We start from the raw sequence: 17041 nt of genomic DNA, 5'->3' as shown, positions 1-17041 counted from the left end.
CGGGACAGAGTTGATTCCTTGATGGGAACTTGAGTTTCGGCAGTGTGTACTAGACATGTCTACCTATATACAGTGGGGCAAAAAAGTATTTAGTCAGCCACCAATTGTGCAAGTTTTCCCACTTAAAAAGATGAGAGGCCTGTAATTTTCATCATAGGTACACTTCAACTATGACAGACAATTTTTAAAAAAAATCCAGAAAATCACATTGTAGGATTTTTAATGAATTTATTTGCAAATTATGGTGGAAATAAGTACTTGGTCACCTACAAACAAGCAAGATTTCTGTCTCTCACAGACCTGTAACTTCTTCTTTAAGAGGCTCCTATGTCCTCCACTCGTTACCTGTATAATGGCACCTGTTTGAACTTGTTAAGTTCAGTATAAAAGACACCTGTCCACAACCTCAAACAGTCACACTCCAAACTCCACTATGGCCAAGACCAAAGAGCTGTCAAAGGACACCAGAAACAAAATTGTAGACCTGCACCAGGCTGGGAAGACCTGATCTGCAATAGGTAAGCAGCTTGGTTTGAAGAAATCAACTGTGGGAGCATATTAGGAAATGGAAGACATACAAGACCACTGATAATCTCCTCGATCTGGGCTCCACACAAGATCTCACCCTGTGGTGTCAAAATGATCAAGAACAGTGAGCAAAAATCCAGAACCACACGAGGGGACTCTGTGAATGACCTGCAGAGAGCTGGGACCAAAAGTAACAAAGCCTACCATCAGTAACACACTACGCCGCCAGGGACTCAAATCCTGCAGTGCCAGACGTGTCCCCCTGCTTAAGCCAGTACATGTCCAAGCCCGTCTGAAGTTTGCTAGAGAGCATTGGATGATCCAGAAGAAGATTGGGAGAATGTCATATGGTCAGATGAAACCAAAATAGAACTTTTTGAGGACAAAGAATGCTGAGTTGCATCCAAGAACACCATACCTACTGTGAAGCATGGGGTGGAAACATCATGCTTTGGGGCTGGTTTTTCTGCAAAGGACCAGGACGACTGATCTGTGTAAAGGAAAGAATGAATGGGGCCATGGATCGTGAGATTTAGAGTGAAACCTCCTTCCATCAGCAAGGGCATTGAAGATGAAACGTGGCTGGGTCTTTCAGCATGACAATGATCCCAAACACAGCGCCCGGGCAATGAAGGAGTGGCTTCGTAAGAAGCAGTTCAAGGTCCTGGAGTGGCCTAGCCAGTCTCCAGATCTCACCTCATAGAAAATCTTGGAGGGAGTTGGAAGTCCGTGTGCCCAGCAACAGCCCCAAACATCACTGCTCTAGAGAGATCTGCATGGAGGAATGGGCCAAAATACCGCACTGTTGTGGAAACCTTGTGAAGACTTACAGAAAACGTTTGACCTCTGTCATTGCCAACAAAGGGTATATAACAAAGTATTGAGAAACTTTTGTTATTGACCAAATACTTATTTACCACCATAATTTGCAAATAAATTCATTAAAAATCCTACAATGTGATTTTATGGAGAATTTTTTATTTATTTTTGTCTGTCATAGTTGAAGTGTACCTATGATGAAAATTACAGGCCTCTCTCATCTTTTTACGTGGGAGAACTTGCACAATTGGTGGCTGACTAAATACTTTTTTGCCCCACTGTACACAAAGAGAAATGGCAAACATATTTATTACGAATAACCTAATTCATTGGCCTACACTTGCTTTAGAGAAGGCCACTCAAGTCCAAGTGTTTAGTGGTGGTATTCACAATACACAAGCACTAGCAGTGGTTGCATGTTGTGCAATAGAAGGCTGTTATGGTATTTTCCCCTCCAAGTCCTCTAAGGAAATGAAGACTAATTACACCTTAATCCACAGGAAAATGTTGGGTACTGTTTACAATGTAAAAACAAAGCCTTATACAGTTAGAAGACCTATAATTAAGTTATGGTCTAAAGAAAGTGTGCAAACTATCGGGCAATGTTTGCACAATGAAGTAAGTCCTCATTCCCCAAACTACAGGATAAAGTGACAGTTCTGATCATTAATGTTGTGTTATGTGTGAAGTTCAGTGGCAGGGTCAAAGCCCAACTCTAATCTCCCTGAGAGTGGCGTTTCTGATAGCAATACTAGCCCTTCACATGGCAGGATGGGAATATCCCACAGTCACCTGCAACGACCTAGTAGTATCATTTCAAGAGGTGGGGTCACTGACTGGCTATACTGACGGGTACAATAGGCTTGAGAGAGGAGGGGGATGGTTGGATACTGCATCTAATACTTTTTCAAGCACTGCCAGATCAATTCACACAAGAACACAAAGACAACCATCACCACACACACCTGCATGACCCTCAACTTACAAAACACCCATAGATTTCAAACTGTTCCCGCAGCTATGTGAGACACACAAAATGAGTGTGCAACATTCACAGCACTGGCTGTTCTGGTGATATACGGAAATACATGACCACTTCCCCTTCTAATGAGCAAAACCACTTTAATGGCCAGACACGTAGTGGTGAAATCGGTCTGTGGTGTTGTGGAATCATAGACAGTTGTGCTTCTCCCTTCATTTTTACCCCCCCTCTATTTCCACCCCCTTCTCCCTCTCCCTGAGGCGCACCTGCACTCTCTGCACCAGCAGGACTGACTGTGTGTCGTTCTGGTCAGCCTCCAGGATCAGGTCAGTCAGTTTGTGGATGATGACGTCCAGGGGACCCTGCTCTTCCAGGGGCTGGCTCAGGTCCAGCTGAGGACAGACACAAGGGAGACATCAGGGGTTAGAGGTCAGCAAGGAAACAAACAAGGAAAGCTACTGTACCACCACTGCCATAACCCGTCTTTATTTTGTATGCCTGACGTATATTTTTGGTAACACTCTTGGTAACCTATGTAGGATGATGCAGTAGAGATACAGGACTAGCCTGGCCTCAGACTGAACAGTCAGCGTTATATGATAGGTCTGGCTCCTGTGGTCAGTAGAGTACAGTAGGTCGATACGGCTGTTGTGGAGCCACTGGGGGAGTTATGTGGGTCAGCACACATACCCAGAGGACGGGGACACACACGCACCCTCTCACTAGAAGAGGAGACTGAATTGTGCCCCAAAGCCTCTCTTCTACTAGGGTACATGCTGTTCCCAAATCACAAGGAGCCTCTATTGTGATCTAAGCTGAATGGATCCACTGTAGTGTGAGGGAGGGTTCCAGTGTGTGTGTGTATGAGAGCGTATTCTGATTCTCTCCATCTCTGGGTTTGTGTGCTTTAGACCGTACCCATTTCTAAGTCCCTTTTATCAGCATGTCTGAGTCCGCATCATGTCTATATGCAACTGGGCACGCGTGTGTGCGTGGCCTTCAGCTAGGTTATCTTCAGCAGAGAGACCATGCCTGAAGAAAAAGGGCCAATAATAAACCTATTTTGGAGACAGACACACAATCAGCAGGGAAAAAAACTCAGACTGAGTCTAAGGCCCAGTTTCCCGATAGCAATGGAACTTAGGCTTATGAGTGTTTTCATAATGGATCGTTCCTACAAACGGCCCAAGATGCAACATGCATTTCCCAAAACACCACAGTGACAACGTTTGCAAGTGCATCGTGGGAGCATGTGCCGATACTGATAGGTTCAAAAGAAAGGCAGCGCTGCTCCATTCAAATCTTACATTAACATTAGAATTATTCCACAATACTGATGACAGATCAGCTCCTACAGATATCACCTATGGCTGCAAATATTGAGGAAGGCTTATTCTAATGCCTACCTAATAATAATGCACTAAATCATATTTGGCACATCATTGCGCTCGTTAAATGTCATGAAATATATTGGGACAAACATTTGACAGTAGCTGACAATTAGCAAATTAGAACTCAATGGATTGAGGTCTATGTACCCTACTGTATTTATCTTTTAACATAGTTACCGGTTTTCATTTATTTTTTTATAATTTTCTTGTTTGTAACATTTGCAAAGAGATTGGCAACTTTGTTCTGCAGTTATCAGCGGTCACAGAGACAGATAAACATCTTCATTCTATGTTTAGTGGAAGTGGGTGGGGGCGGTGGGGGGGGGGGGGGGGGGGGGGGGGGGGGGGGGGAAGCATCCAACTACGCATTTAGCTGTTCTAAACTCAGCAAAAAAAGAAACGTCCCTTTTTCAGGACCCTGTCTTTCAAAGATAATTTGTAAAAATCCAAATAACGTCACAGATCTTCACTGTAAAGGGTTTAAACAGTGTTTCCCAAGCTTGTTCAATGAACCATAAACAATTAAATGAACATGCACCAGTGGAACGGTAGTTAAGACACTAACAGCTTACAGACGGTAGACAATTAAGGTAACAGTTATGAAAACTTAGTAGAAAGGCCTCTTTAGTGTACTAACTCTGAAAAACACCAAGAAGATGCCCAGGGTCCCTGCTCATCTGTGTGAACGTGCCTTAGGCATTCTGCAAGGAGGCATGAGGACTGTAGATGTGGCCAGGTCAATAAATTGCAATGTCCGTACTGTGAGATGCCTAAGACAGCGCTACAGGGAGACAGGACGGACAGCTGATCGTCCTCGCAGTGGCAGACCACGTGTAACAACACCTGCACAGGATCAGTACATCCGAACATCACATCTGCGGGACAGGTACAGGATGGCAACAGCAACTGCCCGAGTTACACCAGGAACGCACAATCCCTCCATCAGTGCTCAGACTGTCCGCAATAGGCTGAGAGGCGCTGGCCTGAGGGCTTGTAGGCCTGTTGTAAGGCAGGTCCTCACCAGACATCACGTCACCTATGGGCACAAACCCACCGTCGCTGGACAAGACAGGACTGGCAAAAAGTGGTCTTCACTGACAAGTCGCAGTTTTGTCTCACCAGGGGTAGGGGTGATGGTCGGATTCGCGTTTATCGTCGAAGAAATGAGCGTTACACCGAGGCCTGTACTCTGGAGCGGGATAGATTTGGAGGTGGAGGGTCCGTCATGGTCTGGGGCGGTGTGTCACAGCATCATTGGACCGAGCTTGTTGTCATTGCAGGCAATCTCAACACTGTGCATTACAGGGAAGACATCCTCCTCTCTCCTGTGGTACCCTTCCTGCAGGCTCATCATCCTGACATGACCCTCCAGCATGACAATGCCACCAGGCATACTGCTCGTTCTGTGAGTGATTTCCTGCAAGACAGGAATGTCAGTGTTCTGCCATGACCAGCGAAGAGCCCGGATCTCAATCCCATTGAGCACATCTGGGACCTGTTGAATCGGAGGGTGAGGGCTAAGGCCATTCTTCCCAGAAATGTCCGGGAACTTGCAGGTGCCTTGGTGGAAGAGTGGGGTAACATCTCACAGCAAGAACTGGCAAATCTGGTGCAGTCCACGAGGAGATACACTGCAGTACTTAATGCAGCTGGTGGCCACACCAGATACTGACTGTTAATTTTGATTTTGACCCCCCCTTTGTTCAGGGACACATTATTCCATTTCTGTTAGTCACATGTCTGTGGAACTTGTTCAGTTTTTGTCTCAGTTGTGTAAATATTTGTATGAACAAAAGATTCAATATGTTAAGTTTGCTGAAAATAAACGCAGTTGACAGTGAAAGGACGTTTATGTGGTCTGAGGCAGTCAGTAGGTAACACATTTTAAGTGCAACTTTAGTAACGATGGTTTTTGGAAACAGCTCAGCGATTTAATGACGCTCCAATAAAAAGGTTAAAATTATGAACTTAGCCTTACGGTGCTTTTGGGAAACCGGGCCCAAAACTGTCTAATAGCAAGGAAGGATACAGCGAGGCTAAGCATGCGCTTTCTTTCCTATCAATAACGATAGGCATTTCGCAGACTCCAACATCAGTACTTGCTAAATATGCAAATAATTAGGCTTACATAGTATGGAATGACCTTTTCTGTTAAACGTTATGAAACCTACTGGTACAGTAAAATGTGTGCTTTAGCCATTGGCCTTATACACACATCCAGAGGATATTTTCCCAGGTACCGGACTGGTCGAGCAGGTAGCCTCTAGCTTGATTCTGTACTAGACGAAAACATTGTCTGTCTTATGTTAAATATAAGAGCACTTGAAAAGCATTGTGTGCATTGACAGCGTTATCCGGGTTATGAGCGTTAGGCCGTTAGCCATTGCTAGCACCAGTGATCCATGTCCCAGAGGGGCTTCAAAAGACATCAATTGCCATTTCTGTTATTGACTCTGATCTTCTTCAGTAACTGGAGAGCAGAGTCAATAAAAGAAGTTTAGCTTGCAGCACTAGTCCAAGCAGCTTCGAGAGGCCCCATTAGTTCACCGGAGTCCTTGGTATTCAGTATAGGAGCCAAATAGACACACCTTAACAGCACACAGTGGGTCAAAAACTAAACGTTCAGCCCAGAGAGATGAAAAGCTACGGAACATGGTCTGGCAGTGTAGGCCAGGCTGGTTAATCATTCTAGGAGAGGTGATGGATACATTACTTATTAGCCTTTGTCCTGCTTTGGTAAAAATGTTTATTTTTATTTTTTTAACTGTCCTACCTAGTTTACGCGACAGTCTGGGGCTGAAAGACTCAAAACACACAAGGACATAGGGATACTGTATATACTGTGCTGTGGAGACAACAAACATCAGAGACAGGGCACACAATACTAAAGGCATAGTAGTCAGCAGAGATGAAGAGGACACACTGGTCTCAGGGCTTGCCCTCCAGCACACGTACGGGTTGTTGGAGAGCAGCCAGAGGATTTGGCTGTGCGCCACAGCTCCTAATCTCCTACTTCCACAAAAAAAGAGGTCCTGTCTACAGCGTGGCCCCTCACACACACCAGCAGTGACATGGAAGTCGGTCCCATCCCGCTATGCACGTCATGGATGGAGCACGACCTTGCTCTAGCACTCCCACAGAACTCTTTGCGAAGCCGCTGATGTTATGCTAAACACTAAAAACAGAAATTGGCAATTGACGTCTTTTGAAGCCCCCCTGGGACATGCAGCACTGGTGCTGGGCCATGCCTGTGACAGACTAATAGAAAATACCCACAGTCCGGCAGGGAGAACAGGTCAAGGGCAGAATGTTTCCAGCTTTTATGCTCGTTCTACTGAGGGGCTTTGTGTTGTCACATTCCCCAGAGAAATGTTTTCTGATCTACAGAACAGTGAGGATCTACAGCAGCCGTTTCACTTCCAACCATATACACTGAACAAAAATGGTAAAGGGTTCGTCCCATATTTCATGAGCTGAAATAAAAAAAATCTAATTAAATGTTCCATACGCCTAAAAAGCTTCTCTAAAATTGGGCACAAATTTGTTTACATCCTTGTTAGTGAGCATTTCCCCCTTGCCAAGATAATCCATCCATGTGACAGGTGTGGTATATCAAGAAGCTGATTAAAAAGCATGATTATTACACAGGTGCACCTTGTGCTGGGGACAATAAAAGGCCACTTTAAAATGTGCAGTTGTCACACACACACACACGCCACAAATGTCTCAAGTTGAGGGAGCGTGCAATTGGCATGCTGACTGCAGGAACGTCCACCAGAGCTGTTGCCGGATGTCCACCAGAGAAGAAGCTGGATGTGGAGGTCCTGGTCTGTGGTTATGAGGCTGGTTGGACGTACTGCCAAATTCTCTAAAACAACATTGGAGGCGGCTTATGGTAGAGAAATGAACATTCAATTCTCTGGCAACAGCTCTGGTGGACATGCCTGCAGTCAGCATGCCAACTGCTCGCTCCCTCAAAACTTGAGACATGTGGAATTGTGTTGTGCGACAAAACTGCACATTTTAGATTGGCCTTTTGTCCCCAGCACACAGTGCACCTGTGTAATTGTAATGGTTTTGACTTCAGGTAATTGTTTGTTAGGATGCAAGGTAGGTCGTGCCTACCAGAGAAAATATTGATGTCTCCTATTTTTGGAGGGAATTAGTACTGTCTGGTCCGTCAAGTCTACACCAATACAAAGGACTCATGTAAAAGTCAGTATAGAAATACACTTTTCATAAACCATTAAAACAATGGAATAATTTCAAAACCACTGTTCTTTTGTGTTTGCTGTATTAAGAAAATAAATGATCACACAATCAATATCAGTCACAAAATAACAACCTTAATTCACTTGTAAATGTCCAGTACCTCAGGCATCCAAACTTGGGAGACATCTGCGGCATTGTGTTCTGACAAAACTGCACATTTTAGTGGCCTTTTACTGTCCCCAGCACAAGGTGCACCTGTGTAATGACCATGCTGTTTAATCAGCTTCTTGATATGCCACACCTAAACAAATGTGTACACAAAACCTGAGAGAAATAAACTTTTTGTGCATAATGGAAAAATTCTGTGATCTTTTATTTCAGCTTATGAAACATGGGACGAACATTTTACATGCTGCGTTTATATTTTGGTTCAGTATAGTGCCAGGTTCTTGCACCTCCCTGGAGCCATAGGGTAATTGGACTCATGTCTCAGCAGTGTCTCCCTCGCTCTCTCCTACCTCACAGTAGAGGAGTGTGGAGGTACTCAAACCAAGCCATCTTCATGACGGACCAAGTTTTGGTCGCCACTGCTTTTGGACTGTCCAAACGACTGGAGTCCAGTACTCATTTCTCACTGTAGGTTTGAGATCACTGAGAAGCTGAGCTGAACTCCAGGGCGGAGTGAAGACAACAGCTGCTGAGCCTGTGCTCCAGTGACTCTCCTAAAGCCTGAGAGAGACGGAGGAAGGACGCTACTGCTGTGCTGCTCTCTCATCTGAGGCTTCATTACTGAAGGCCTGCTGCTCCCAGCCCCCTTGCTCCCATGCCAACCAGTCTCACCCTCACCCAGGTCCACAGGAGAGGGCAGATGGCTGGGGTGATACAGTGCTAGAGGTCAAAACAGGTCAGAGATGAGCATCTCTAGCAGAGATCTAGATAAAGAGCAGTTTTTTTCCTCACCATGAGTGAAAAAACGTAGGCCTCCTAAGATCATGCTAAAGAGCGATAGGACTGGAGGGAAGAGAGGAACAGTAACATTTCTTCCCTGAAGGGATGGAATCCTGTTAATGTTTTGTGCTCATAAAATAGACAAGAGCTACATCCTTACTAATTATACATTCAAACCACACCCAATGGGTGGGTTGAAGACACTAAAATCCTTCAGTCAGTCAGTATTCCCTATACCCCCACAGGTATTGTTTAATCACTGCAATAGGCATCCAACTGGTTACCTCAAGTATACAGTCGATTAAACTCCTGAGTCCCTGAACTAAGCTGTAAAATGAAATCCAAAAGATCTCCCTCATTAAATGTTGGATTCCTCTGACTAGTAGCTACTCCCAATAGACTAGAGGAATAGACTTTACGGAGTGAGTCTTATCAATCTCGGTGAGCTTCAATTAAAATTATATACAATTCCTATTTTTGATCAGTGGGAGAGATACAGTAACAACCAGGAAATTAACTTGAAATTCCCTAGCACTCAGCGCATGATAAACATTTTACAACATTTTTCCTGGGCAGCAACATTTCCTTGCCCGGTTCCACTTGCTAGCAGAGAACATTGGCTTCCCCTAAGTCTGGTGGGTTAATATGATCAGCTCCAAAACATACAGACTAATGTACGGAGCCTTGGGAGAAGGCTGCTTTCTCATGAGCTCAGGGCAAACGGGTCAATATTAATGAGGTTGTGGAAATCACTTAGAGAATGATTAGCATGAATGGAAGGCAGAGGAGGACAAGAGGGAGAGAGTAAGATAGGACAGATTGTGGATATATGAATGAAACGGATGAAGATAGCGGAACCTTACTCTTCATCCTCAGACTTTTTCCCCCTCACAGAGAAATCCTGAAGTTTTTCCCACACTAGATATGGAAATATGAAATGAGCTCCCTAAGGGACGACCGATTTAGGTTTGTTCACAGAGCATGATGTCACAATCGCTGCCATGCCCTCCAGATGTTCTAAATCTCTGCCATTGACCTTACTGACTGACTTTCAAAACAGGGACATAAATGTTGCTTTATTGCAAGCTCTGCTCCAATAAATGAGTGATATTACAATTAGTGGGCCTATGGAGGAAAACTGGCTATCATGGCCCCAGGAAGGTTCTCAGCAGGAAAGGTTCAAACTCCTTTGCTTAAAATAGAACAATATTCTCTAGCCATTTTTTGTCAGCCTTTAAATCAGTGAGTCCCATGAATTAGGTATTATTCCCAGAAAAACTGAAAATGTAAAAGTTACCCAAACACTGCATCAAAAGGGAACAATAAAAGCCTGTTCACAGGAAAATGAACTGTGCAGATGTTTATGCAAGGCAAAATGGAGTAAAGCATATGATTATTTTGGTTGCCATTATTGATGTTGTTTACCACCAGTCTACTAGAAAAGACTTGGCTGTTATAAACAGGGTCAGCAATCGGGTCAGCTTGAAAACTACAAGGACACAAGTGAGGGCTGGAACAGGTGGTGTGTGTGTAGTGGGTTTAACCTTGATCAGACCACCTCTTCCTCAGATTCACCACACAGCCAGACAGGAGCAACAACACAGATAAGAGCTGTCCTTGTACAGTAACTCTATAAAAAGGAGTCTTGAAGACAACATCCCAATTCAAAACAAACAGGGCTATTGGGACCAGACTGGCTCACTATATTGTGAGTGATTCCACCCATTATCATCTACGGATTTTACAGACTTCTCCGGAAAGCACACAGACCTGCAAGAGGACATTGTCATGTTTCTCTAGCTGTGTAACATTTAATTTCAAATGGTTGTCATCTCATCCAACTGTCCCTATATGTTTGCAAATATCAGGATCAGAAGTCGGTATTAAAAACAGCACTTTAACACAAAACAGAATGTAGCTAAATACAGTGGGGAGAACAAGTATTTGATAACCTGCAAAATCGTCAGTGTTTCCTACTTACAAAGCATGTAGAGGTCTGTAATTTTTATCATAGGTACACTTCAACTGTGAGAGACGGAATCTAAAACAAAAATCCAGAAAATCACATTGTATGATTTTTAGGTAATTAATTTGCATTTTATTGCATGACATAAGTATTTGATCACCTACCAACCAGTAAGAATTCCAGCTCACAGACCTGTTAGTTTTTCTTTAAGAAGCCCTCCTGTTCTCCAGGACAAGCAGGTTGAAATATCAAAACAAACTCTGAACCAACTATATTAATTTGGGGTCAGGTCGAAACGCACGAAACATTCATGGACATTCAGCTAGCTATCTCTTGCTAGCTAATTTGTCCTGGGATATAAACATTGGGTTGTTATTTTACCTTAAAAACGCACAAGGTTATTTTTTTCAGGGATCTTTGTAGAATTTTGACCCATTTTGGGTCACACAAAATTGTGTGTCCTCTACTTCGACAATTAATCCACAGATAAAACGGGAAAATTAGAACATTTCTAGTAATCTCTCCTTCAGTGGACATTATATGGCAGTTGGCAACTAACTAAGGTGCACTAACCACCACCTGGACTGGAGTGTGGACTTCAGCTCAGTTTTCAGAATCACCCACGTGGGTATATGCTCCTAAAAGCCAATGAAGAGATGGGAGAGGCGGAACTTACAGCGCATCAAGCAACAAAAATAGAACCAAGTCCTATTTTAAGGCCTGGCTATGCAGACGCTCGTTGATACACACGAGCAGTTTGGATGAAATTATTGAATAACATGTTTGTGTAAATTAATTTTGTAACGCGAGCAGTGTGGCCAGCATGTTAGACCCCTTGAAGTATCAAAAACAATACATACACATTTTTTGTATGAAAAATAATTTTTGGGCCTTACTGCCATTATCCCATACAAACGCATTGAATAACAGATTCACTACACTGAACAACATAGTCCCCCCCCCAAAAAAAAATCAAAAGGAAGTTTGTTCTGAAGTGTCTGTCCAATATCTGAGAGATATACAGTACCAGTCAAAGGTTTGGACACACCTACTCACCTACCTGGCCTCCACAAATCACCCGACCTCAACCTAATTGAGATGGTTTGGGACGAGTTGGAATGAAGAGCGAAGGAAAAGCAGCCAACAAGTGCACTGTTGGAAAATAATTCCAGGTGAAGCTGGTTGAGAGAATGCCAAGAGTCTGCAAAACTGTCATCAAGGCAAAGGGTGGCTACTTTGAAGAATCTCCAATCTAAAATATATTTAGATTTGTTTAACACTTTTTTCAGTTACTACATAATTTCATACGTGTTATTTCATAGTTTTGATGTCTTCACTATTATTCTACAATGTAGAAAATAGTAAAAATAAAGAAAAACCCTGGAATGAGTAGGTGTGTCCAACATTTTGACTGGTACTTGTATGCATGTATTTAACCTCAGATTTTTGGCACTAAACAGTGTCCATATATACTTCCATTCGTTTTTTCAATTGGTACCGAGGGACCTTAAGATGAGTCGTGAGGCCTGTGGGGTGTTCTAGAGCAAAACAGAACCGACATGTACATGTTCGTGAGAGATTCTCACCTTTCCACAGAGGGGTCATATTAGTGTGCAGCCCAAACTGTTTGGAAGTTACAGACAGAAGTTGGTAGATTGGCTGAACCGACTTCAGACGAGTCCCAAGACGCTTGTGGGGGTCGTAAAGCAAAATGGAGAACACGATCGTGTTGGTCTCATCTTTCCATAGAGTTCATAATAGTTTGTAGGCCAAACTTTTCGGATGCTACAGACGATTTTGTGAGAAGACAAATAACGCTCTAGCTCTGTCACCTTTTATCGCAGAAGCGGAAGCAAAAAAAACATAGGCGGATGCAGTGGATTGAGAAGCATCCAATGCGAAAAGACAGATCTCTAGCTTAAACGGACAGATTTTTATGGGGAATCTGTATTATGCTAATTAGATGTTCATGTGGGCACAGACATCGACCTTAGGGGGTTAAACTACTACTACTAGTTTGATGGTTGTGGTCATCAATTGTCCCATTAACAGTCAACCATATTATCAAACGTATTCCATTTCAAACTTCACATTGCTCGAGTATAGGTTACTTATCATAATGAACGATATTAGCAAAATGCCTGTGACACATGATGGTCAGTGTCAATAATTTTCAGTTTATTGTCCCAGCTCTAGTGACAGCACAGCTAAAATTATGAGAAACAGCTGAGTCTGAGCATGGGAGAGGACAGAGATAGCACTGGTGGTTGTAGAGACAAGTGTGTGTGTGTGTGTGTGTGTGTGGTCAGTGTATTAAGAGGCAAGGGGTGTGGGCGCCACAGGCTCTGGGCTGTAACGATCTGCTGGCCTCCCATGAGGGTTGAGAGCGTTCAGAAACAAAGCGCTGCTTACTTTGGGACCATTCCCAGGACATCTTTCCGTCTGGGTGTGCTGAAGATATCGTCAGAAAAAAATAAAATAAAAATAAGAACACAAAAGACGGCATAGAAAAACAGCACAAAAGGAGAGGCAGAGAAGAGGCAGGGAGATAAATAGCTCTCCATTTCCTCTTCAAGCTACAGAAGCCCAATAAATACAAACATCTTGGAATTTGTTTGAACGACTTAGTATCCCGTTTGAAAGGCTTAGTAGATATAACAATTGTTTATTTGTACTAAAATCGTTCAAAGACACTTAGTCGTTCACACGATATAATTGTTATTTTGTCTAATCAAGCCTCATTTGTTATGCAGTTTGTCAGACAATGTAATTGAATGGTTGCTGCAACCATTCATTCACTGATTCCATCCATTGATATGATTTGACACTTCTTTGATAGCCTAAAGCAGGGTTGCTTTTGAATACCAGAGCATGTAAGTGGGTGAGTGTGGAGAGAGGTGCAGGGCGTAATTTAGCAAATTTTAAAAATGCCCTCACTCCGGCTACAATTTCACTCTGATACTGCTTAGCCACAAGCATTGGGCATGCTCTGCCCAGAATATTTTGTTTCCATTATCATTATTAGTTTAATTAGGGCTATTTGGTTGAAATGATTTAGCCTACCAAACCCACAATAGCCTATATCTAGTTTATATTCTACATTCTAACTAAATGTAAAAACCAAAAATCCAGATAGCTGATGTTCTGAAAGAACTGTAAAATCTGGATCCCTACAAATCAGCTGGGCTAGACAATCTGGACCCTCTCTTTCTAAAATTATCCGCCAAAATTGTTGCAACCCCTATTACTAGCCTGTTCAACCTCTTTCATATCGTCTGTGATACCCAAATATTGGAAAGCTGCCGCGGTCATCCCCCTCTTCAAAGGGGGTGACACGCTAGACCCAAACTGTTATAGACCTATATCCATCCTGCCCTTCTAAAATATTCGAAAGCCAAGTTAACAAACAGATCACCGACCATTTCGAAATCCCACCGTACCTTCTCCACTATGCAATCTGGTTTCGGAGCTGGTCATTGGTGCACCTCAGCCACGCTCAAGGTCCTAAACGATATCATAACCGCTATCGATAAAAGTCAGTACTGTGCAGCCTTCTTGACCTGGCCAAGGCCTTCAACTGTCAATCACCACATTCTTATCGGCAGACTCAATAGTCTTTGCTTCTCAAATGACTGCCTTGCCTGGTTCACCAACTACTTCTCAGAGAGTTCAGTGTGTCAAATCGGACGGCCTGTTGTCCGGACCTCTGGCAGTCTATGGGGGTGCCACAGGGTTCAATTCTCGGGCCGAATCTTTTCTCTGTATATATCAATGATGTCGCTCTTGCTGTTGGTGATTCTCTGATCCACCTCTACGCAGACGACACCATTCTGTATACATCTGGCCCTTCTTTGGACACTGTGCTAACAAACCTCCAAACGAGCTTCAACGCCATACAACACTCCTTCCTTGGCCTCCAACTGCTTTTTAAATGCTAGTAAAACTAAGTCCATCACAGTACCATCCGTTTTATCACCAAAGCCCCATATACTACCCACCACTGCGACCTGTATGCTCTCGCTGGCTGGCCCCCACTACATATCTGTTGCCAGACGCACTGGCTCCAGGTCATCTATAAGTCTTTGCTAGGTAAAGCCCCGCCTTATCTCAGCTCACTGGTCACCATAGCAGCACCCACCCGTAGCACACGCTCCAGCAGGTATATTGCACTGGTCATCCCCAAAGCCAACACTTCCTTTCCTTCCAGTTCCTGCCAATGACTGATTTTCTTGGAATAGACACACCATAATACAAATCAATATAATTAGGCTAAAATATCATAAATAAAAAGGCCAGTATCAGCTTCTTTTCATTAATAAAAGGGAATAAATAAGCTCAAACTGCAGCTGCGAAATTATTTGCACACAGAAGTAAACCCCAACAAGCTTTAAGTGCATTGTGCATGGAAAATGCGCTCTGCAAGTTAATCATAATGACAGAAAAAACATTCAATGTTTTGAAAAGCTGCATATCAAATTAGGCCTAATTAGACAAAAGAACAATTCTCATTTGAACGACTTAGTATCTGGTTCAAACAACTTATTATTTATTTTGACGAGATACTAAGTCGTTCAAACAAGATAATTCCAAGAGTCTAAGCTAGTTTTTTTTTTGCCTTGATACGGAAGCCCGGAAGACCAAGCATTTTGGGTTGACGAACAGATTGCAGAGAGCTATTATGAGCCCTGGGACAGACACACACTACACAAACTTCGTTCCTCACTGCACCTCTCTGGGGAGGTTCCCAATGCTTGGAAGGCAGCCACAGTTAGTCCTTTATTTAAAGGGGGAGATTAAGCTGATCCTAACTGTTATAGGCCTATTTATATTTTGCCCAGTTAATCAAAAGTGTTGTAAAAACTTGTCATTAATCAACTGACTGGCTTTCTTGATGTCCATAGTATTCGCTCTTGTATGCGATCTGGTTTCCGCTCAGGTTACGAATGTGTCACTGCAACCTTAAAGGTCCTCAATGATGTCACTATTGCCCTTGATTCTGAACAATGTTGTGCTGCTATTTTTAATGGACTTGGCCAAACGCTTTTGATACGGTAGACCATTCCATTCTTGTGGGCCGGCTAAGGAGTATTGGTGTGTCTCAGGGGTCTTTGGCCTGGTTTGCTAACTACCTCTCTCAAAGAATGCAGTGTATAAAGTCAGAACATCTGCTGTCTCAGCCACTGCCCGTCACAAAGGGTGTACCCCGAGGCTCGATCCTAGACCCTACGCTCTTCTCAATTTACATCAACAACATAGCTCAGGCAGTAGGAAGCTCTCTCATCCATGTATAAGCAGATGATAGTCTTATACTTAACTGGCCCCTCCCAGGATTGTGTTAAAAGCTCTACAATAAAGCTTTCTTAAAATGTCCAACAAGCTTTCTATGCCCTTAACATTTGTCTGAACACCTCCAAAACAAAAGGCCATGTGATTTGGTAAGAAGAATGCCCCTCTCCCCACAGGTGTGATTACTACCTCTGAGGGTTTAGAGCTTGAGGTAGTCACCTCATACAAGTACTTGCGAGTATGGTAGACGGTACACTGTCCTTCTCTCAGCACTCTTCTGTAAACTGGTCATCTCTGTATACCCGTCGCAAGACCCACTGGTTGATGCTTATTTATAAAACTCTTAGATAGGGAGGGGGGAGGGAGGCCTATCTACTGCATCCTCCACATACAACACCCGTTCTGCTAGTCACATTCTGTTAAAAGGTTCCCAAAGCGCACAATAAGAATTTGTTCTTAACTGACTTGCCTAGTTAAATTTAAAAAACATGTGCGTGCACATTACAAAAGGTTGGTCACTAGTGTTTCCCTCAATGAAAGACAAAAAGGTAATGTCCTCCCGAATGTGAATACAGAAGTTTGGTTGTTGAAATGTCCTGAGATGTGACGAGTCGCACCACAATACACTGAACACAGAGTCCCCAGGCAGGAAGCCCATGATTGGCGGTGCGCATGTTGCTCCTGCATCCTCACAGGCATACAGAAAACGGGCCTGGGGAGCTTAGAGAAGATGCATCCATGAGGGGACGGAGGAAATATGTACAGTTTCCACCACCGGCCGTTTACAGTAGAATATCTGTGAAATATCTGGGAGTAGGGTGTGTAAACTACCCCCTTGCGACGCTGGCTTATCGACACGTTGTGCAGCCCAATCTGCCACGCAAAACAGCCTTGAGAGGCAATACATCT

General features: G+C 43.5%; 1 protein-coding gene across 5 annotated transcripts in view; it reads right to left on the bottom strand.

The window, feature by feature from the left end:
* Positions 1–17041, bottom strand: part of LOC111963320 (inositol-tetrakisphosphate 1-kinase) — a 58405-nt gene that overhangs the window by 27488 nt on the left and 13876 nt on the right. For all 5 annotated transcript variants that reach the window (XM_023986670.2, XM_070443370.1, XM_023986668.2 and 2 more), the window contains one exon: positions 2596–2721. In XM_023986670.2, the coding sequence (XP_023842438.1) occupies positions 2596–2721 (126 nt within the window). The remainder of the gene's footprint in view (positions 1–2595; positions 2722–17041) is intronic.

Source organism: Salvelinus sp. IW2-2015, linkage group LG4q.2 (assembly GCF_002910315.2).
Source record: "Salvelinus sp. IW2-2015 linkage group LG4q.2, ASM291031v2, whole genome shotgun sequence".
NCBI classification, from domain to species: domain Eukaryota; kingdom Metazoa; phylum Chordata; class Actinopteri; order Salmoniformes; family Salmonidae; genus Salvelinus; species Salvelinus sp. IW2-2015.
The sequence above is the reverse complement of the archived record's forward strand: the minus strand, read 5'-3'. Positions and strand labels throughout refer to the sequence as shown.